We start from the raw sequence: 23163 nt of genomic DNA on the forward strand, positions 1-23163 counted from the left end.
GAGTACATTTTGTAGATCATACTGACTGTTTTGTTAACAGAATGTGCGTGTGTGTTGGCAGAAAATTTATTGCTGTTTGTACAGTACATTTGGTTGTTTGTAGGAACATCTTGGTGGAGGGGATGCCATGATGAACAAATAATGCAAGGAGCTGATTTCAACCTGTGTGTGTGGGCCTACACCTCCTATACAAATATGTCAATCTGTCTATTCCTCAGGGGCTTTCCAGATGAGTGTTCAGCCTCTGGCCATCTATCCAGAAAATATCAGATGGGATGAGGATGAAGGAGAATAGCTTCACTGATAAGATGGCTCCTGGCTGTGTGTCTGGACTGGAGCCAGCTACCGCCATGGTAATAACAGCCGGCCCCCCATATCCATCTGCATCGTGTAGGCCTACAGTGCTATCACATACAATATCACACCCTGGGGAAAAAGTGGGTTTATCCTTACAGACTCACCCATTGTATCTTATATGAAACGTGTATATATATATATATATTTTTTTTTAGCCCAATTTATTCAAAGTATTAAGTGTTTTGTTTTTAAAGTGATTATAAATTAGCACTTGGGCTCCTCGTTAGGACTAACTTCGAAATACCACCTTAAATGTCTCCTGTAGAGCTTGATTCTATCTCCAGTGGGTCACCTTAAAAGCGCACAACAACGCAAGCGTACAGCGAGGTTTCAATTTTTTTCTCTAAAGCCGGACTCGGGCCGCGGATCGCAACAAGGTTGACGCACTGAGGCAAAAACGAACGAACGACCCCAACCAGGAGAATGTCTGAACCCATGTACCGCGATTGGATTTTGGACACTATTGACTCACTGCGGTCGCGAAAAGCCAGACCAGACCTTGAAAGAATTTGTCGAATGGTCCGGAGACGACATGGATCAGCGCCAGAACAAACCAGCGAGGAACTCGAGAAACTGATCCAAGAGCAAACAGTCTTGAAAGTTAACTACAAGGGCTCGATTTCCTATCGAAATGCAGCCAAAGTAGTCAGAAGAACCAGGAAAAAGGATGACCACACGACCATAAAAACTACCGTGGAAGAAGCTAACCATTCTGATTTGAGCAACGGGGACAGCGCGCTCGGTCCCATTGACCAGGATGAGACGGAGCATTTGGAGGTAACGCAAGGCAGGCTGTTTCAGTGACCCCGTGCCGTGACACACCGTCCATCTTCCCCAGAGAAGATAACAGACCCACGTCCTCACTATTATAATGAGTAGGCAGGCATATGGTGTAGCTGGGGAAATGGTGTTGTAGAGCGGGATTCTCTATTCAGGGAGGGGTGGCGTGATGAATGCAAGTGCACCGAAACAAACTGCCGCAGACGGGGAGCGGCTGTAGCTACCTCGCGCGACCGGGGTGAAAAATAGCCTACCAATAACAATGGAAGCTGCGCTTACAATAATACAAAAAAGAGGTTGTGTGTAGAAGTGAGTTTGTCCGGGCGCTGTTTGCTCTACAGCTTTAATCGTTAAAAAACTTGCACGATTGCCAGAATTGGAAACAACCACAGCCTAAAGCCGAAGGCTCTTTTCAAACCCAAACTCAGCTTTTCAGTGAAGGGGAGGGGGGCGAAGCGAAAGTCATACCTCGGATGTGCGTGACCGAATGGGGGACAGTGTGCTCGGGTTATTTCACTAAGGGGGTGACCGTCGATGTATTCATAAGTAACACGCCGCTAGATATGAAGCCACGTTATTTAACGGGTTTCACGAGCGTCTGTCGCAGGAAAAAAATGACCAAAAGTCAAAGTAGCCCCACTGAAGGTATTGCTGCTATAGAGAGAGCTTCGTGGTTAGAATTGGTCACATCCGACTAGATTCGGGAGCGCTCTATCTGACTGAAGTGGGAAGTCTTTCGTGCGACTCCTCCATTGCGCACTTTTGTATTAAAATGGGAGAAAATGGTGACGTTGTCCACGCTCTGTTCTTGTAGCGTATTCTATATCCACAAGAAAAAGTAGCAGATTGCGTCAAGTATTATCCTTTGTGTCAATATATCTAATTAAAACTATTATTGACAGATACAAATAGCATATTCTGCATATCCCAATAATGGATCTCATGATTAACTGTCAAAATATTTGTATGGTAGTGAGACCTATTCTTCAATAAAATAACTTTAATGTCTGACTCAAGCGCCTCTGAGGTGCGGGGCGGGCTCTGTTGAGTTGAGCGCTCGTACTCGCGCCTCCGCTAGTTGTGGCTTTGGACACGCACACAGGCTGAAGAAGCTCATTTCTGCGTTTATATACAGTCATCGACGACAAAGCGAGTGCAATAAACCGTGTGCATATGTGAATAACACTTAGAAACTTATATGTGGCCCATATTAAGCTATATTGGAATGAATAATTGTGGTTGGAATACCTAACACAATGTGGGCGAATAGCGCAGCTGTAGTTCCGAACAGAGTGAACATCCTGTGTGCTCAACGGGGACAAGGCCTCCAATGGCAATTATTGTCGACAGCGGTCATATGAAGACTGGTTATTGCGACATCTGTATGAGCGTGGCTTTATGTCATGTCTCCTATAATCAGGAGTCGACTCGCGCTAATGCACACTATGTGCGCTCTAACACATTTTCAACCCGCTGATTACAGTTTATGGCACGCTCGTGAGTTTCCCCTTTCAGGTGTAGGCCTAGTTGTGTTCAAAATCGGCCAATGAATGAATGTTTGTCTGACTGCTGCTTTAGCGAAAGGTCAGAAGAAAATGTGTAGCTATGATGGCTCAGTTTACCTGATACTCAGTTTAAATGAAATACTTTGAATAATGTTTATTTAAGTTATGTAAAGAATGCCATTATACACTTATATCCAATCATTAACTTACAGTACAAAGGGGAGCCACTCTCTCCCCAATAGTTCCCTCCCCCTCCAGTAGCCTGCTGTCCCTTCCCCCTTCCTTGCCTGAGTAGGCTATGTTGCTTCTCCTGTTGTACTTATCACTACCAGCAGAGCTGTTGTTGTCCTAGTTGATCTAAACGGGTAAATACTTAAGGATGTAGACTAGCCTATAGCCATTGAGCTGCCAATCAGATTGACACTCCCACTGTATTGTTCATTTATGAAAAACGATCTGAATTAATATTCTCTGTGGGTATTGAGAATATCAATTGTCCTTCTGTTACTCTCAAGCATGTCATTAGTACATGAGGCACCTGATTAATGTCACTGATGTAGTAACCAACTGATCTTTCTTTTTCACAATATAAAGTGGGGTGGATCATTTTGGGGGAGTATGATTAGAATGTTTTCACATACAAAAAAAAGCTCAACGGATCTTTTCAAATTGTTATGTTGCAATGGGTGTGTTCCAGAATGAGCTGCCAGTGTCAATGGAGACAGACAGCACCATGGAAGAGGAGGAAGAACAGGAGGGGGCTGATGAAGATGGCCATGAGGGCTCCTCTCCCTCTCCTGGGGGTGAGGATGCTGTGCAGGGGGGGTCTGGTGCTGCCCCCCCCTACTCTGCCCCCTGCTCCCCCAGCGGCTCTCGCCCTGGCCACAGCCCTGTGTCTGACCGCCCCTCTACCTGCAAGACCAGTAAGAGGTCTAGCCCTCTGTCCCCCTCTAGTCCCCTGGCCCTCAGGCAGAATGACTGTGTGTGTGACTCTGCCTTCTGCCCTGCTGATCATGGACCCTCAGGGATGCAGAGAAACACAGGAACTGGTTAGTATGCTGTGTTAACAGATCATACTATGTGTATAAGTGTAGCTGATGTGGAATGGCTAGTTAGTTAGCTGTACAGCCCAGTGGTGACATCACCCGCTCTGAGACCTAGAAGTAGCCTAGTTGTTTCCCTTGCTCTGCACTGGCCATGGTGTCTGTGGAGCAATGGGTAACAGCTTTGTGAGCGTGTTGTGGTGTTGGGAACAGAAGATTGCTGGTTCAAGCCCAGTGAGGGACAGACTATCATGTTACACATGTTTTGGAGAAAACACAAACATATAATTGTGCTTGCCGTAGTATCTTAATGTTGGGTAGAGACCGTGTTTTAGGAGTAGGTTTGCGTTTTATTGACTAGCAATGAGTTACAGTATAGTGAGTGAGTAAGCATCCAATGCCAGGAGACAGTTTCAAGCTGATGTGTGTGTTTATGCCCATGTATGACTGTGCATCCCCCCCCCACTACTCCACCCGCCTCTTTCTTTCTCTCTCCCCCCTTTCTCTTTCTCTCCTCTTTCTCTCGCCCCCTCTTTCTCTCCCCTCCCACCTCTCTTTCTCTCCATCAGGGGCTTTAAAGACGATAGTACAGCCATCGGGGACCTGTCCCTGGGTTCAGAAGAGCTTGGTGAAGAGAGAGAGAGAGGATGGGGTGAGGATGGAGGAGAGTGGCCTCACTTCTGACCAACTGGTTCCTGACGGTGTGGATGAGACCATGAAGGGTTCTGACAGACAGCCCAAGACGTTGTCTTTTCCCTCTGACGACTGTGGGTTTTCTCCTCCATTCTATGTCCGTCTCTCGTATTATTAGTTTCTCATATTTCTATTTTCATCGTGTTCCCAGTGAGGATGTTTAGGATATTAGAGACACTGTGTTTACCGGCCACTGTATCTATTACAGGTGCTAAATACAAGAAGGGGATGGACGTGGCCTCTTACGTGATGGCTCAAGACGATGTGAAAAACAGAGAAATGTGAGCCTCTTAATGTATTAGACACCAGCTTCTACACAGGGGACAAGCTGGTGTACTAAGTACCTTATTACATGTTGGTTACCCTCCCACCCCAAAATACACCCCCCACCCAGCTACATTATTTTTTTTCAATTTAACCTTTGTTTAACTAGGCAAGTCAGTTAAGTACAAATTCTTATTTACAATGACGGCCTAGGAAAATGCCTTGTTCAGGGACAGAACGACAGATTTTTACCTTGCCAGCTCGGGGATTCGATCTAGCAACCTTTCGGTTACTGGCCCAATGTATATGGGGCGGCTACCTGCCGCCCCATATACTTATCCCTCAACCACCACCCCTTAAGTCAACATTTTCCTCCCCTCCTCCGCTGTCAACTCACTTCAATGTAGACATCATACAGACATAACCAATGTGCATCCATATCTCCAAGGGACACAATCAGCCTCAAATAGCACCTTTAAACGAAACAGCGTCAACCAAAGGACACATTTCTTGTATTTTGTCTGCAGTGTCTCACGCTATCTCCCCCATCCTCTACCCCATAGCTCTGTGAAGAAGGAGACGCTGAGGCAGAACTTATTGCTGTGGAGCGTGGCGGACGTGGCCACCTACATCTCTGCTGCAGGCTTTCCAGAGCAGGCTGTAGCTTTCAGAACACAGGTCAGTGCAGTCCCTCAAACTGCCACATGGGGGTGGTATCTGTACACTCAGAAAACCGCTCAGACAGCCTCTACCTAGCCAGAGACAGCCCCCAGGCACTCCTGGAGATGTGAAAGTGTTGGGTATATAATAATAATATGGTGAACAGTCCACGTAGCCTATCAGTGGGCAAGGTGAAGATTTGAGCTTATTGCATTACAGTACCACCTATCCAATTCTTTGTGATCTGTTTGAAGTGAAGTTCCTACGGGCTATTGCAGTGACACTTTAATGGCAGCCTGCGGGATTCCACACAGACTCGTGGCCCCCGACCTCCTGTTGATTTCTAAAAGTGTCCATCTTGTAAAATGTATTTGAGTATCCCTGGGCTGGTGGTTGTTTCTTGACCTGGGTAAATGGCTTGGGAAAATAATAAGTTAAATGATATGAAAGCATACATGAAATATATACATGACATGTGCATTGCTTTCATTAAAATATATGAAAGTGCTCATCCATAAACCAAAGCAACAGATCCTGTACCCCCTAGACTAGGAGGCATTTGCTTTGATGTAACTAGTTCACACCCCAATCCACATTTACAGTGGGGCAAAAAAGTATTTAGTCAGCCACCAAGTGTGCAAGTTCTCCCACTTAAAAAGATGAGAGAGGCCTGTAATTTTCATCATACTTCAACTATGACAGACAAAATGAGAGACAAAAATCCAGAAAATCACATTGTAGGATTTTTAATGAATTTATTTGCAAATTATGGTGGAAAATAATTATTTGGTCAATAACAAAAGTTTATCTCAATAGTTTTTATATATACCCTTTGTTGGCAATGACAGAGGTCAAACGTTTTCTGTAAGTCTTCACAGGGTTTTCACACACTGTTGCTGGTATTTTGGCCCATTCCTCCATGCAGATCTCCTCTAGAGCAGTGATGTTTTGGGGCTGTTGCTGGGCAACACGGACTTTCAACTCCCTCCAAAGATTTTCTATGGGGTTGAGATCTGGAGACTGGCTAGGCCACTCCAGGACCTTGAAATGCTTCTTACGAAGCCACTCCTTCGTTGCCCGGGTGGTGTGTTTGGGATCATTGTCATGCTGAAAGACTCAGCCACGTTTCATCTTCAATGCCCTTGCTGATGGAAGGAGGTTTTCACTCAAAATCTCACGATACATTCATTCTTTCCTTTACACGGATCAGTCGTCCTGGTCCCTTTGCAGAAAAACAGCCCCAAAGCATGATGTTTCCACCCCCATGCTTCACAGTAGGTATGGTGTTCTTTGGATGCAACTCAGCATTCTTTGTCCTCCAAACACAACGAGTTGAGTTTTTACCAAAAAGTTATATTTTGGTTTCATCTGACCATATGACATTCTCCCAATCTTCTTCTGGATCATCCAAATGCTCTCTAGCAAACTTCAGACGGGCCTGGACATGTACTGGCTTAAGCAGGGGGACACGTCTGGCACTGCAGGATTTGAGTTCCTGGCGGCGTAGTGTGTTACTGATGGTAGGCTTTGTTACTTTGGTCCCAATTCTCTGCAGGTCATTCACTAGGTCCCCCCGTGTGGTTCTGGGATTTTTGCTCACCGTTCTTGTGATCATTTTGACCCCACAGGGTGAGATCTTGCGTGGAGCTCCAGATCAAGGGAGATTATCAGTGGTCTTGTATGTCTTCCATTTCCTAATAATTGCTCCCACAGTTGATTTCTTCAAAACAAGCTGCTTAACTATTGCAGATTCAGTCTTCCCAGCCTGGTGCAGGTCTACAATTTTGTTTCTGGTGTCCTTTGACAGCTCTTTGGTCTTGGCCATAGTGGAGTTTGGAGTGTGACTGTTTGAGGTTGTGGACAGGTGTCTTTTATACTGATAACAAGTTCAAACAGGTGCCATTAATACAGGTAACGAGTGGAGGACAGAGGAGCCCCTTAAAGAAGTTGTTACAGGTCTGTGAGAGCCAGAAATCTTGCTTGTTTGTAGGTGACCAAATACTTATTTTCCACCATAATTTGCAAATAAATTCATTAAAAATCCTACAATGTGATTTTCTGGATTTCTTTTTTCTCATTTTGTCTGTCATAGTTGAAGTGTACCTATGATGAAAATTACAGGCCTCTCTCATCTTTTTAAGTGGGAGAACTTGCACAATTGGTGGCTGACTAAAGACTTTTTTGCCCCACTGTAGATGTTAGTTCAATCACTCCATCTGTTCTCCGCCCGCAACAGGAAATTGATGGAAAGTCCTTGCTCCTGATGCAGCGCAGTGACGTGTTAACTGGCCTGTCCATCAGACTTGGGCCCGCCCTAAAGATCTACGAGCGCCACGTGAAGATGCTGCAGAGGACCCACTTCCTGGATGAGGAGGATGATCTCTGACCACGGTTGGGGGGAACAGAACAACACACTCCTCTAAGGAGCAGACGTATTCATACAGTATACACACATACTGTGTTCACTGGATCTCTAGAACCTTCTGTAACCATTCAAGGAGGTGTGGGGAAAAGGACACCGTGGTCATGACTTGGGCCTTGACAGTGATTATCAACATGTGTATGTGGGCTTCCATTCCACCTCCCTGTGGTACTGCTGTCACCTGACCCATTCTGGTGGTATTGCTTTTATAGGACCCCTCTCTAAACTCATATAGGAATGTTAGGATCCTGCCTAATGACGCTATAGAAGTCAAATGGAGGTCTGCCTGTTCTGTAAGGGGAGGTCTGCCTGCTCTGTAAGGGGAGGTCTGCCTGCTCTGTAAGGGGAGGTCTGCCTGCTCTGTAAGGGGAGGTCTGCCTGCTCTGTAAGGGGCGTGTCAGTGAGTGCAGCCAGTGAGAAAGACTCTCTCTGGATTCCTCAGACTCTACACTTGGCTACAACTGGAGCCTACTTTAAAAGACTGGTTTCTGTGCTCCCTGAGTCAGTTCCACAAGAAAATAATAACATGTATACTTGGAATATCTGTTCCAGCAAATATGGTTCTAGCATTTCTTCATTGTTTACTCAGACAGTATTTTTTTAAGGACATGTCATATGGTACCCTCCATTTATCTAGAAACTCAATGTTGTTTTTCTTTTATGATGACAATGTGAACTGATTTCATTTGAGAATGTACAGTATGAATTTGTTGATTCATCAAAGGTCAGTGATGTTGTCAATCTCTCATTATACCAGCAAAGGAAATGGAGCTTAGTCTCCAGATGTTCTCATGGCTGCACCAGTACTGACCTAGGTTTTATTACTGTTGTTATCTGTTTCACTAACATTTCGAAACAACTGAATTCTGTTCTTTCTTTTTTTTAAAGAAAGAACAGAACTTCATAACTTTAGGAAGTGTCATTGTAGCACTAATACGTTTTCTTTGTTTACAACCTCAACACAGCAACACAATTCCCCACGACATGGTAGACATCTTGATCAAATTCAACATTGTTGTTATCTGAGAGGATTACAATGACGTCTCTTAATTTTGCCTTGTGGCTTCTGCTTTTGAAACAACGTCACATTCCATATTTCCATCTGTTACGTGTTTGATGTCACACTGTTAATTGCTATGTTGGCCCTGTTTCCAGGGGGGGAAATGAAGTTATTGTCTTTTCCACTCTTGTAGTGTGATATTTATTATCTCTTTGTATATAATAAGCGGTAAGGCTGCTAGATTAAACTTACTTGAAACAATGACATGTTAATCTGGCCTCAAACGACAAGCTATAACATGCAACAAATAACACAAAACCAAACGGAACAGTTTAGTCGACAGTTAAGTCACCACTTTAGTAAAACAAGTGTATTTCTTTTCATTAATTTGTGCCTCCACACATTGACATGTACAGTAGATACCGGTAGTACACATTACATCAGATTAAGACTCATCTGCATTTAAGTCATCAAAAGGGGGTTTTCAACTCCCCAAAACCAGTCACAGTGTAGTTAAACTATTCCAACGACTCCTTCCAACCTACCCAGTCAGAAGCACCGGCTGTATACTGCAGTGGGGCTGAAAGGGGTGAAGCTATGTGTGGGACCAGCCCCTCTCTGACTAAAGGATGAAGGGCAGTATAGGGGAGCGCAGGGTGGGGTAGTCACGGAACTCCTTGCGGTAGTTTCGGTGCTTTCCCCTGGCCCACACCGTCATCAGGACAAAGCCCACGATGGTGAAGAAAGCCACCGGCAAGCATTGGGTCATCACTGTGAAGCCCATCCACGACCCCAGCTGCAGAGGACCAGATACACTGTTACACACTCCTACATATTATACATGTAGGACCACAGGAGGCTGGTGAGAGGAGGATGGATTACAATAATGGCTGGAATGGACTAAATGGAATGGTATCAAACACAAGGAAACCATGTGTTCATGTGTTTGATACAATCAATTTATTCTGTTCCAGCCATTACTATGAGCATGTCCTCCCCAATTAAGGTGGCACCGGCCACCTGTGTGCAGTACACACCAACTCATCACTGTAGTACTGTTACATCTCTTGATACCTATTGGCCAGAAGGTGGCAGCATCACTATATCTCCAAACCCCAGGAGGGGAAGTGAAACACAGGATTTCAAAGTGTTTCCAGTCTAAAACGTGCAAATACAAATATTTCAATCAACTCACCATTCTTTACTAGAAAGCCTCACCTCGTATGTATAGTTGGGACAAGACACCAATGCGAAGATCCAGGTGAATGGATTCTTAGTTGGGTGTGGGATCTTCTTGACCTTTGAACCTGGGATAATATGAGAAAGAATGGAGAAAAAGAGGGTAACATGGAAAGGGTAACATGGGGGCTCCTGTAAAGCAGTGCTCGTCAATTAATCAGTCAATCAAATGTATTTATTAAAGCCCTTTTCACATCATCAGTTGTCACAAAGTATACAAATACCCAGCCTAAAACCCCAAAGAGCAAGCAATCAGAAGCACAGTGGCTAGGAAAAACTCCCTAGAAAGGAAGGAACCTTGTGTGCTAACTTTCAAAGTACATATCTAATGGACTGCACTGCATGAATACGATAAGCAAGAGCCTATGGGAGCTCACCTGGACATTTGAGGTTGCGTAGAGTGATGTTGATGGAGAAGTTTCCGACCTGACAGAACTGTGAGGATGAGGAAAACATAAACCCATGACAAAGGGCTCAATCAGCCACAACTCTAACCAAAAACAAAAGAAAACCTGGTGACATTTCCTGGTGAAACGTTACATTAAGTTGCTCTTATACTTACCTAATAACAATGTGATAACTTTAGTAATGCCATTAAGATATTACTGTTACTCTGCTGGGAATTACGATCTAAATTGAACTGATGTTAATGACGTTATTATTGTGTAACCTCGTCCCCAGACTGAACGTGTCAGGTGGTGAGACTATTATTTGTGCCTAATGGGCCTACTGTGTAGCCTCCACTCCACTACAAAGAATCAACTAAATTAATATATTACAACATTAGGTATTAAAATAAATATATTCTTCATTACACTAACTAAAGCATACTTACTAAGAATATAATGAGTGCTGTCTTCACTTGCTGTTGCCCATAGTCTGTAAACACACAAGCAGGTGTGATATATCATGGGAAAGGACATTGAAAGTCATTAGGGATTATGGAAATATCCATCTGTATTCTGTAACATTCTGGCAACCAGCAGACAGAGTAGAGATGACTATCTGTATTCTGTAACATTCTGGTAACCACCAGACAGAGTAGAGATGACCATCTGTATTCTGTAACATCCTGGCAACCAGCAGACAGAGTAGAGATGACCATCTGTATTCTGTAACATCCTGGCAACCAGCAGACAGAGTAGAGATGAGTGTGCATTAGATGGGTTAGATGTGAGTGACATCACCTCAGGGTAGACAGGACTTACAGGGTGGTGTATAGAGGGGATGGTTGATGTAGTAGGCCATCCATGCTGCGAAACACCAGTAATAACTGCAGTTCTGGAAAAGAAGCAGGACCAGTTTTTGTACAAGTCATCAGAATAATAATACATTAATTAGACAATCTGTTTACCCCTGAGAATAAGTTTAGAAACTATGTCACATGAAAGTAAACCATTAAATAAATGGAAAAACAATACTGCTATTATCAGATATCATTGGATCAAACGGGATCACAGATCCTCTTTAGAATCAGATTGGAGATTCCCTTATTCAATCTTCTCACCTTGAAGATGTTTCTCAGTGGCATGGTACCATGGGAGATACGGTGGATGAACAGCGTCTCAAGGATTCTCTTCACATAGTGGAAGGAGTGACACATGCAGGCCAAACTGCAGCGGGAGGGGAAAAGTGATCATAGTATAGATTACGTCTTATTATCATCACATATTTAGCTTTGATTACTACATCATTCACTCACTGGTCTCTATGACAGTCCGAGATGGCTGTCATGCTTCTCTGATGCAGCACACACATTATCTTCACTGTCAACACCATCACCGGTCAACCAGACCTAATTATGCCACTGTAATCATCACTTGGAGAGTGTGAGGTACAGTGACAGAGATAGAATAGACCCTTGAAAATGCAGTAATTTGACACTCACTGTACAACCCAGTGCTTGCTGCTGCTAAAGTCATACTTTGGTGCATAGATGAAAGGCAGGCGGAAGTAGAACATCAAGTAGATGAGCAGTGGTCCGTAACACTCTGATAGGAAGACCTGAGACGGGGGGAAGACATAAAGGTGAGACAAGTAGGTGCTGATTGGATCGGTAGGTGGTACTAGATTCCTATTGCGTTCTGATAGACTGGATGGAAGTTTTATTATATTGCTTTTACCTATCCGATCATTTCAGATCTACAGGAGTGCCAAGGGAGGAGGGCAAGTAGATGATTTGTAATTGAGCATTAGAGAAAACAAGTGAGCATGTAACACAAGCATTCCCCTAGAGATGTGGCAGCTTAGCTGACAGTCAGTTTGTGATGAAACAGATCTCTGAATCAACACCTCTGGCATGGGTCCAGGCCCAGCACGGGTGACTGATCGCTACTGTTGATCTCAGCTATGGTGCCAGGCTGCAAGGAGTACATTGGACCCCGCTACCCCCCAACACTGGCATCACCCTATTCTACTGGGGGTTCAGACACAGGTGGATGTGTGGTGAGAGGATTGAGGATATGGAGCGTGGTTACAGCATGTGGTTGGTTGTGCAGAATGGTTGAGGAGGCTGTGGCAATGGAGGGTGAAAAGGAGGTCAGGGGGATAAACACCTGTGGGGGAAATAGGGCCATGAGATTATGTGTCCTAGGACAGAGGATACAGGAGCTAGGAGGTGATAGAAAACCGAACCAGAGGACAGTGAATCTATCTGTCAGTGTGGGTGTATATTTATATGCAAGGCTATAGTTGATTAATTGAGGGAGTGTGGCTGTGTATATTTAAATGCAGTATAGACATGTCAAGATATGCAGTATAATGTGTGTGTGTGCGCGCGTTTCTGTGTGATTGTGCACATGAGTGCATTCGTGTGTGTGTGCACTTGTGGGTGATTGAGTGTGGGTGGGCATATGTGCGTGTGTGCATTAACACGTGTGTGTGTGAGTGTTTGCATGTGCTTACAGTGCCCCAGGCGATCTGGGCCCCCAGGTCAAAGAAGTAGAAGCTGGCTGTGGTTCCAACAGGAAGTGTCTGCAAGACGTCCTCATCCTTCAGACCCTTACCCTCTGTGGAGCAAGACCGAGTACAATGCTATAGTCAGCCATGACATTGTGGACCATTTCACAGAAGATAAGACCTTTATATGGTTTTGGTATAGCAATTTCTAGCACTCATTTGAGTCTGTGTAAGTAGTTGAGGCATCATGCATGGAAGGTGTGGGGCTTACTAGGATCCAGGCGTAAGGACTGTCTGGCTGGGTACCACTGGGGATCTGACAAGAAGACAGAAGTTAATTCAGCTTATAATAGTATTATATTATAATAGCCTCCATTTCAAGGCTTCCTTCCAGTAGCTGAAATATTAACTAGACTTGGAAAGATGGCATTGCGAGACTAACCTCATAATTATCATGACATATTGTATATGGATCATACATATCTACACTCTTAGAAAAAAGCATTCCAGAAGGGTTCTTCGGCTGTCCCCATAGGAGAAACCTTTTGGGTTTCATCCACGTAGAACCCTCTGGTTCTACTTGGAACCAAAAGTGTTCTACCTGGAACTAACCGGGGTTCTTCAAAGGGTTCTCCTATGGGTACGGCCGAAGAACCCTTTTAGGTTCCAGAAAGCACCTTTTGTCCACTGGCCTTTTGAAGGCCATCGGAACAATTTTCCTCTCTGCCCCATGACAAAATGAGCATGAAATGAATTATACAATTTCAAAATCTTCTCTCCGCCACATGGCAAAATGTGTATAATTTCAGCAAACCTGCTTTAAAACGGCAACATTTCTGTTACACCCCATGGCAAAATGTGTAGAATTGCAAAAAGGCACTCTAAAACGTAAATATTTTCTCTCCGCTGTCAAGAGCAACTGCGGCCCCTCTTGATGAGTTCAGATGTTTTGGGGCCCCCACCCCCATCAAAGTTGCCCATCTCTGGTGTAGAGTGTAGATCACATTACAAAAGTGTTTTACATTTCATGTTGTTACATCACTGACTGGAAGTTGATCTGGATAAGAGCGTCCGCTAAATGATTATATTTTAACTGGACTTTGTCACATACTCACTTGATTTGTGGAACAAAGCCTTAATATCCAAAATAGTAGAAGTTGGCTCAACCTGTTCAGAAAGACAATCAATCATCCATAGGCAAACATACTGCTAGTGTTACTGCTATGGCTCTAATACATGTATCCAAGATAGATTTATTAACTAAAGCTTGATATTTGTTTTCAAGTTGTGAAATTGGTACCATACCACATACTGTACATATGTTATAACACAAACATATGTATTCCCACTGCGAAGACAGCCAAGGCAAATTAAAGAAGCCTACAGTTACAGGAAACTATATCTGTTTTCATAATAAATATCTTGAAGAAATTGTGAGACTATGATGCAGCATTTCAACTGTAATTAATTATCATTGCAACACAAATGTTCACATTCATAAAAGCCACTCAACACATGGTGCTTGCTGTTGGCTTCAAGACACCCACTGGCTTCAGGACACTGAGCTGACACAGAACTCATAACTCGCCCAGAGGATTCCTATAAGATCTGGGGGAATTTTCACCTCCTAACTGCAACACAACCTCTGTAGAATCTGCCATAGTGTCTGTGAACTGTAAATTAGCTGGCTGTACGGTCAAAGGGATGACTCTGTAACTTCTTGAGCTAAAGCAAACAAGTGTCTTCTGACTTCAGACAGTATTATGGCTTTTACTAGGACTGTAATTAGACCTCAACTGATGATTTCAAACTTGTAAATGTCATTTTTCTCAGTGTACAGATTCAAATACAATATTGAACGTGCACAGTGACTGATGAGACACAGTGACACAGCCAGCCACACACACACACACACACACACACACACACACACACACACACACACACACACACACACACACACACACACACACACACACACACACACACTCACTTTGTCCAAGAGTAGTAGCTTCTCCTTTGTCTTTGCATCCACGATTTCTACCTCAAAGTAAACAATCCTTTTGGCCTTTTTGGGTGGTTTAGGTCTTGGTCTTGGGGCTGAACTTTTCTTTTCTTGCCCAGTTGCCTTCGCCTCTAAAGCCAGTGTATCCATGACCCCTTTTGAACTACGACCTCAATGTGCCTCCGCACTAAAATGAGGTCCCTCCAATGGCTTGCAAAAACCTAGTTAGTGTTCTCTACTTGTATCAGATTAGAAGCTGTAGTCTAACACGGCTATTTTCTTACTGTCTGTACCCTCCAAATAGACTTCCAGAATGGGAAACGACTATGTCACCGTAAACAGCCTTTTCCTGTGTGAGGGTGTGAGAAAGAGGTAAAGAAAGCAAGAGGGTGGGAGAGAGAGAGAGAGAGAGGTTGCCTGTGAGATGTCCATAGAATGAGAGGGGGTTAAACGTCAGTAACCCACCACCTCCTCACCTGAAGAGAGGCCTCCCACTAGTTACCGGACCCCCTCCACACCCACAAACGTACTGAAGGCGAAACCCGAGACGCCCAAGACATAATCCGTAGCGCGCACGTCGCAAGGCTAAATATAAGAAGCCCGATTTGCTCTGCTCTGTTCTGCAGTAGCTCAGTAACCTTGGTCAGCCACACACAACCCCACTCAGAAACAGATCCCTCTCTGCTCTCAGAAGAGCCAAGACACATCTCTGCTGAGCTCTGCTCCTCACTCAGTCACACTGTCTCACACTGACCCTCCTATAGGCCTTATCCATGTGGACAGCCAGGCCTCTGCATACCGACACTTACCCCTCCCCCAGGCCACCTGTGCCATTTTTTTTCTACCACTCTGACCTCGAGAACGAACAAAAACTAAAACAAACACATGTTTATTTTAGAGTGTGTGTATTCTCCCAATACCATGAACATTAAGGCCTAACACTGTCCTATCATTTTCCAATGGAGTGAGAGCTGTCAGCTGTAGTGCTCTCAGAGCTGTGAGGTGCTGGCTGTCAGTTGGGGGGCTTGGAGATGTTGCCCAAGATATCCTTCAGACAGGGATCATGTCCTTCAGATTTGACTAAAAGGAGCATCCCAACACACACCGGCAGCAGATCTGTATTCTATATTTACAATCAGGTTAGGCCATCGAGCAACATACATCAGACAGGAGCACAAAGTGGTACAAGAACACAGCAAGCTTTTCTGATCTGCATGGATTAAGATGTTGTGACATATTAGCTGAGTAGCTCAGCGGTCTAAGGCACTGCATCTCAGTGCTAGAGGCATCACTACAGACCCTGGTTCGATTCTAGGCTGTATCACAACCGGCCGTGATTGGGAGTCCCATAGGGTTGTGCACAATTGGCCCAGCGTCGTCCGGGTTAGGGTTTGGCCGGGGTAGTCTGTCATTGTAAATAAGAATTTGTTCTTAACTGACTTGCTTAGTTAAATAAAGGTTAAATAAAAACATTTAAAAAATATGCTGTAATGTTAACAAGGATTTGTTGATCATGTGCAGAAAATCAGTCTCTGTGTTGGAGTGGACAGGAGTTGGAAAACCTGGACAGGAGTTTGAAAACCTGGACAGGAGTTGGAAAAGCAGCCTATCATGTTGCAGCCAGCAAATTCAATTGATTTAAACAAATGGCTCTCTCATAATCTCAATTTAACATCATGTTCAAGTTTGTTTTTTGTTTTTTTGTGATATGCAACAGATGTTATGGTACGGTGGGCTCGTATTATTAGCCTGGAATCCAAACTGATACTGGAGCATATCAGGTTATCATGCTATGGGGCTCTCCAGTGAAGCGTGAGAATAATGTTACAGTTTCCGTGATTTAAGAAGCTGCAATGCTGCCCCTCTGTGGTAGTCAGCGTTATTATCACTTCACTTTGCAAGTTATCTCTTCTTTATTTTCCAGAATCACTGACATGGAGTGATTTTAAAGCCAATATCTTTCCATACCATGAAAGATATGTAGGATATGTAAGATATGTAATTAGGCATTGCAAGAGGAATACTATTATATTATTCTACCGTGTGGCCATTTGATATGAAACATATCAATAGTCTTGTCACAATATGCATTCATATTATTTTAGCTAATGAAATCATTTATAAAGCTTTGCCACAGATACCCATAATGTGATGAAATTATTATCTACATCAGTGATGGGCAACTTTAATTAGCGTGGGGGCCACAAAAAAATATTAACTCATCATGAGGGTCTGCAGTGGCTCGCGGGTCTGTGTACCTACATCGTAACCCACACATGCAGTCAGAGTCGGCCCTACCCTTCCACAATTGCAATCAGTGGGTCAGGCGGCGCCCTAACTGTTCGATTCATATCGCGTGATTTCTGATGATTGTTCTCGATTATATCGACTGATTGGTTCTGTATGGGGTGACCCTTTTGGGAGCACTAAGCACAATTTGGTTGGGCCGCTAGTTGTCCATCCCTGAACATGCAGTTTATCCCTTCTTATATGTGTAAGCAACTGCTGCCAGAGAGTGGTGGGGCGGAAATCGTAGTTCTTGATTTTGACAAGGTTAGTGATATTCGGATTCCTTGGGACGTCCTTACCCTAAACCCTAACGCCAAGCATAACCCGTTGTCACGCCTGGTTCTCGACGAGGCTACCCTAACCCGAACTTTAACCATTCATACAGTTCACCTTCAAAGGGGTAGGGACGTCCCAGAGATCTTGAAAGCACAGACCATTTTGAAAGCATGACGTGGAAAGGGGCGGAGATGTCAGTCAATGTGAAAATGCGATAGTCACAGCAGTATCAGCACCAGTACTTCTGGAAGTTTCTTACATGGTGGCTAGCTAGCGACATTGTGAAAAGCGTATTTTGAGTAGCCACGATATCTCGGCTCATAAATTGATTTATTCAGCAGTGAGTGGGATATATTTATGTAACTCCATAGTTTAATAGGTCAAAAAAATCGTGGAGGGTCGGATTTGTAGCTAGCTTGCAGCTGTCAACTGGCTAGCCAGCTTCAAACACTACATTTCAGTGTGGTTGGTTGACGGCCTTTGATATAAGATTAACTGGTGAATTGACGATGGTTTTTTGAATATCAAGCGTTACTTGACAGATACTCGTAATGGGTAAAGACTATTATAAAGTGTTGGGTATACAGAAAGGCGCCTCTGAGGACGAGATAAAGAAGGCGTATCGAAAGCAGGCCCTGCGATATCACCCTGATAAAAACAAGTCCACTGGAGCTGAGGATAAATTCAAAGAGATCGCCGAGGCCTATGATGTCCTCAGCGACGCAAAGAAAAAGGATATATATGACCGATATGGAGAGGAAGGTAACGCATCAACTTTTGGTTCCACACAGTGTGCTGCACCATTGTAACCTAAACTGTCTTGCGCAATCGACGTTGTCAGGTTTGCCAACTGTGTAACGTTGGTAACTGTATCAGCCGTGGTCGTTGTTTTTGACAACTTCTAGCTAATCTTATTATTTAAATGTTACTGTTTGTGTTTTTCTTTGAGTGTAGCCCTATAAACTATTGTAGTTATTATATTGGAAGCAACTGAGCGCCGGAAACAGTCAGAGGCACTACAATTATCTCGAGAACTTGCTGGAACTTTCCTGCTTATTCTGAGTTCAAACTGTCGGTGGGGCTAGTTTGTTCACATCACAACGTTAATTCCTTCATTCTGTCACGTCCGCTCATGGTTTGTGACACATTGCAGAACACCTTTTCAGAAACAATGCTCTGTCACAGTGACCCCTGAAGACACAGGTGGAAATGTAACATGCTTTAGCATTATTTATTTAGAGATGGTATGTCTGGAAGTGTTGAAAGTGTGTTATGAATAAGTGATTCAAAGGGATTTAAAATAAACATTTTGATGTTTGTTCTTGTGTTCTAAAATAGCGATTTTGATGTTGTGTTCACTCTTACAGGCCTGAAGGGGCACACAGCCGGCGGGGGTGGTGGTCCCAATGGCCCCAACAACTACAACTACACCTTCCATGGAGATCCTCACGCCATGTTTACAGAGTTTTTTGGTGGCCGCAGCCCATTCGACCAGTTCTTCGCACGCAACGGGGACGATGACATGGACACTGATGACCCCTTTGCTGCATTTGGTATGGCAGGGATGGGGGGTATGCCGGGTGGAATGGGAGGGTTCCACCAACACCAGAGGTCCTTCAAATCCCGACCAGGGGGTCCCCATGGGGGCCGTGAGAAGAAGAAAGATTCTCCGGTGGTACATGAGCTGAAGGTGAGCCTCGAGGAGGTGTTCTCCGGCTGCACCAAGAAGATGAAGATCTCCAGGAAGCGGCTGAACCCGGACGGCTGCAGCATGCGCAGCGAGGACAAGATCCTGACAGTGGACATCAAGCGAGGCTGGAAGGAAGGGACCAAGATCACCTTCCCCAGGGAGGGAGATGAGACACCAACTAACATTCCTGCTGATGTGGTGTTTGTGGTCAAAGACAAACCCCATCCTGTGTTCCGCCGGGATGGCTCCGATATCATCTACCCTGCTAGAGTGTCCCTCAGAGATGTGAGTGCTTGGTCTTTGTGATTTCTTAAACATTGTGTCAGTCATAGACGTAACCCACTAAACTCTTTCACTTGTATTCTCTGTAATCATGGTAATTATATTTCTCTGCTGCTCTCCGGCAGGGTTGGGTGAAATGACCTAAAAATCATGTCAATTTGTTTTGTAACTTATGGGCGATTCATGGGCGATATTATTTATTTATTTATTTTTTTTTTTTTTTTTCTCTAAGCTTTGTTGCACCATTTAAATGTCAGTACACTGCATTTCAAACATTTTAAACAGTCAGGAATAATCTAATGAATTCATGGCTTGTAAAATTATACCTAGGCTAAATGTAAGCCTTCCACAACTCACTAATAATTTTATTATAGCAGTTTAACTAGCTTTTTTGCAATAATCACTGATCTGGCTTTTAAGTCTGTCTGTATGAAAATGCCCTTTTTGCTAAATTTTTTTTTACCAGAACCATACATATTGTACATCCACTAATAATGAGTAGTTAGCTAATCTTTATATTTAATGTCTAGCCATCTTGGATCTATTTACTTGCTAATAAGTTCGAAACAGTTGAACTGTTATGAACACACCCTCCTGTCAGTCGCCTACTGTTTGAACAAAATGCTAGCATGTCCACTTTGTGGCCTACCTAAGAAGATGCTTATTTCTCAGAATGAGAACAAGTTGCCAATACGGTATGGAAGTACTAGTATTTACTACCTCCTGTTGCAAGTCCCGTACTATGTTTTTGAAAGGGCTTCAAGCGTATATAATCACATTTATGAAAACAAGGTGTGTGTGTGTGTGTGTGTGTGTGTGTGTGTGTGTGTGTGTGAAAACAGGCCATGTCTGACTCTCCACAGTCCTATTAGGGTGATTTCTCCCCTTCTCAGCTGCCTGTCACAGCCTCTTGGTTTACACAAATTAGAGTGCACATTTGGACTCTGACCCAACCCACTCCAGGTCAGAGTGGCTATCGTTGTCGGCAGATGAAGACGCAAGTTTGGCTGCCGACCAAGTTATGTGTATTTATTTTAGTAAAATTGTGGGTACAATGCATCCAAGAAAACCACAAGTCCATCCTCTGTAAACTGAAGATTTCTGTGTGTGAATACTATAGTGTGTGGTGGTGAAGATTTATTTATTTTTTATTTATTTTACTAGTCAAGTCAGTTAAGAACAAATTCTTATTTTCGATGAAGGCCTAGGAACAGTGGGTTAACTGCCTGTTCAGGGGCAGAATGACAGATTTGTACCTTGTCAGCTCGGGGATTCGAACTTGCAACCTTTCGGTTACTAGTCCAACGCTCTAATCACTAGGCTACCCTGCCGCCCCGAAGATAAAAGTCCTAGACTAAGAAGCATTCGTACTGTTCTTGCAGAACAGCCTGTAGCGAGTCAGAACCAATTATCAGCATTACGTACTAGCGGGTAAGGGCGTCCATAGCCGACGGCTCCAGCTAGTTGTTTTTACAATATACACTACCGTTCAAAAGTTTGGGATCACTTAGAAATGTCTTTGTTTTTGAAAGAAAAGCAAACAATTTGGTGCATTAAAATAACATCAAATTGATGAGAAATGTAGTGTAGACATTGGTAATGTTGTAAATGACTATTGTAGCTGGAAACGGCTGATTAAAATTCAAAAGGGAATATCTACATAGGTGTACAGAGGCCCATTATCAGCAACCATCACTCCTGTGTTCTAATGGCATGTTGTGTTAGCTAATCCAAGTTCATAATTTTAAAAGGCTAATTTATCAGTAGTAAACCCTTTTGCAATTGTTAGCACAGCTGAAAACTGTTTTTCTGATTTAAAGAAGCAATAAAACTGTCCTTTAGCCTAGTTGAATATCTAGAGCATCAGCATTTGTGGGTTCTATTACAGGCTCAAAATGGCCAGAAACTTTCTTCTGAAACTCTTTAGTCTATACTTGTTCTAAGAAATGAAGGCTATTCCATGTGAGAAATTGCCAAGAAATTGAAGATCTTGTACACGCTGTGTGTACTACTCCCTTCACAGAACACCGCAAACTGTCTCTAACCAGAATAGGAGTGGGAGGCCCCGTTGCACAACTGAGCAAGAGGGCAAGTAAATTAGTGTCTAGTTTGAGAAACAGACGCCTCACAAGTCTTCAACTGGCAGCTTCATTAAATAGTACCCACAAAACACCAGTTTCAACAGTGAAGAGGCGACTCTGGGATGCTGGCCTTCTAGGCAGAGTTGCAAAGAAAAGGCCATTTTCAGACTGGCCAATAAATTTAAATATTAAGATGCAAAAGAACACACACTGGACAGAGAAACTCTGCTTAGAAGGCCAGCATCCCTGTGTCGCCTCTTCACTGTTGACGTTGAGACTGGTGTTTTGTGGGTACTATTTAATGAAGCTGCCAGTTGTGAGGCGTACACACAGCAAAATGGTTTTCTAATGATAAATTAGCCTTTTAAAATTATGAACTTGGATTAGCTAACATAATGTGCCATTGGAACACAGGAGTGATGGTAGCTGATAATGGGCCTCTGCGCCTATGTGGATTTTCCATTTTTTTAAATCTGCCGTTTCCAGCTACAATAGTCATTTACAACAAACAATGTCTACACTGTATTTCTGATCAATTTGATGTTATTTTAATGGCTAAAAATATATATTTTTCTTTTAAAAAAACAAGGACATTTCTAAGTATCCCAAACTTTTGAACGGTTTTAGAAGGGTCTGCTCTGTGCTAGATTTTGGGAGTTGAGACAAAAAAAGGGTATCGTTAGAAAGGTTCATTTCTCTTACAATAAAATGTCCCAATGTGTTTCAGGGTCCATCTCACCCATTCTGTTGGACCAATCCTCAAATGCAAATATCGAGTTGAAACTGCTTGTTGTCAGAGGAAGAAGTGATCTTTCGTCTTTGTTGTTGTGAGGGGGGTGTGTGTTAGAGGGGGGGTGCACAGAAAGTGCGAAGGAGACGAGACCGAAAAAAAAAGTCATGAGAACAAGCGGACATAAACGCTCATAAAAACAAAAATATTAAGATACAGGCATTTGGAACATCGCGCTAAAACATAATGTCAAATTAATTCGATATATCACCCAGCCCAACTCCCAGGCCTTGTACTCTTTAACTAAAAATATAACACACCTAATTGTGACAATCTGTATTTCTCTCTCCCATCAGGCACTGTGTGGATGCACGGTCAGCGCTCCCACTCTGGACGGCAGGACTGTGACTGTGACCTCCAGAGACGTGGTCAAACCTGGCATGAAGAAGCGTATCGTGGGAGAGGGACTACCCCTGTCCAAGTACCCAGAGAAGAGGGGGGACATGGTGCTTGAGTTTGTAGTGAAATTCCCTGAGAATTTGGGGCAGAGTGCCCGTGATGCACTGACTCAGATTCTTCCTCCTTGAATAACTAAGTGGCTTTTGAAGACACCTAACAAACACGAAGACCGACAGTCGTCTTTCTCCATTACAGTTGTCCTTACCCTAGGCCAAAGAACATAATAGTTGTTTGGGAATTATACTTGTTTATTTTGATTCAACCTTTGATCTAAATGATAATTCAGTTATATATTTAACCACCATGAGATATTGACAGAGAAACATGTTGGTCTCTGTTCTGATGTTAGCTGTTCTGTTTGGTTCATAGTTTTTTCCTGTTTAATATTATTAAAACATTTAGATTTTATTACCTACATGTCCTATTGACAGTATTCCATTTCCCATTGGAAGGGAAAATAAAGACATTTCTGGGGGGACCCAGTGCTAGA

The 23163-nt window shown here is 43.5% G+C and overlaps 3 protein-coding genes across 3 annotated transcripts; 2 read left to right on the forward strand and 1 right to left on the reverse strand.

Moving 5' to 3' along the window:
* The first annotated feature begins 637 nt into the window (after window positions 1–637).
* LOC109880752 (atherin-like) lies at window positions 638–8906 on the forward strand. The gene is made up of 6 exons (XM_031828001.1): window positions 638–1134; window positions 3340–3691; window positions 4255–4452; window positions 4587–4659; window positions 5206–5320; window positions 7539–8906. Exons 1-6 carry the CDS (start codon window positions 781–783, stop codon window positions 7686–7688), a joined length of 1242 nt encoding a protein of 413 aa, XP_031683861.1. The 5' UTR covers window positions 638–780; the 3' UTR covers window positions 7689–8906.
* Window positions 8907–9050: 144 nt separating this feature from the next.
* Window positions 9051–16187, reverse strand: LOC109880743 (very-long-chain enoyl-CoA reductase). The gene is made up of 11 exons (XM_020472942.2): window positions 14855–16187; window positions 13977–14028; window positions 13133–13177; window positions 12868–12971; window positions 11852–11967; window positions 11471–11576; window positions 11172–11244; window positions 10799–10842; window positions 10341–10398; window positions 9943–10031; window positions 9051–9520 (listed from the first exon to the last, which is right to left on the reverse strand). The coding sequence occupies exons 1-11, from the start codon at window positions 15014–15016 to the stop codon at window positions 9347–9349; spliced, it is 1023 nt and encodes a 340-aa protein (XP_020328531.1). The 5' UTR covers window positions 15017–16187; the 3' UTR covers window positions 9051–9346.
* Window positions 16188–17554: 1367 nt separating this feature from the next.
* Window positions 17555–23163, forward strand: LOC109880749 (dnaJ homolog subfamily B member 1-like). The gene is made up of 3 exons (XM_031828002.1): window positions 17555–18193; window positions 18799–19406; window positions 22571–23163. Exons 1-3 carry the CDS (start codon window positions 17983–17985, stop codon window positions 22799–22801), a joined length of 1050 nt encoding a protein of 349 aa, XP_031683862.1. The 5' UTR covers window positions 17555–17982; the 3' UTR covers window positions 22802–23163.

Source organism: Oncorhynchus kisutch, linkage group LG6 (genome assembly GCF_002021735.2).
Source record: "Oncorhynchus kisutch isolate 150728-3 linkage group LG6, Okis_V2, whole genome shotgun sequence".
NCBI lineage: Eukaryota > Metazoa > Chordata > Actinopteri > Salmoniformes > Salmonidae > Oncorhynchus > Oncorhynchus kisutch.

Excerpts from the sequence above, each read along its gene's own strand:
- LOC109880752 (XM_031828001.1), top strand. The coding sequence starts at position 781 with ATGTCTGAACCCATGTACCGCGATTGGATTTTGGACACTATTGACTCA. Across the intron at positions 4,660-5,205 it reads GATGTGAAAAACAGAGAAAT|CTCTGTGAAGAAGGAGACGC; the intron begins GTGAGCCTCTTA and ends TCTACCCCATAG. Across the intron at positions 5,321-7,538 it reads CTGTAGCTTTCAGAACACAG|GAAATTGATGGAAAGTCCTT; the intron begins GTCAGTGCAGTC and ends CGCCCGCAACAG.
- LOC109880743 (XM_020472942.2), bottom strand. The coding sequence starts at position 15,016 with ATGGATACACTGGCTTTAGAGGCGAAGGCAACTGGGCAAGAAAAGAAA. Across the intron at positions 11,968-12,867 it reads CCCAGATCGCCTGGGGCACT|GTCTTCCTATCAGAGTGTTA; the intron begins GTAAGCACATGC and ends CCCCCGTCTCAG. Across the intron at positions 10,399-10,798 it reads CAGCACTCATTATATTCTTA|TTCTGTCAGGTCGGAAACTT; the intron begins GTAAGTATGCTT and ends TCATCCTCACAG.
- LOC109880749 (XM_031828002.1), top strand. The coding sequence starts at position 17,983 with ATGGGTAAAGACTATTATAAAGTGTTGGGTATACAGAAAGGCGCCTCT. Across the intron at positions 18,194-18,798 it reads TGACCGATATGGAGAGGAAG|GCCTGAAGGGGCACACAGCC; the intron begins GTAACGCATCAA and ends TCACTCTTACAG. Across the intron at positions 19,407-22,570 it reads CTAGAGTGTCCCTCAGAGAT|GCACTGTGTGGATGCACGGT; the intron begins GTGAGTGCTTGG and ends CTCTCCCATCAG.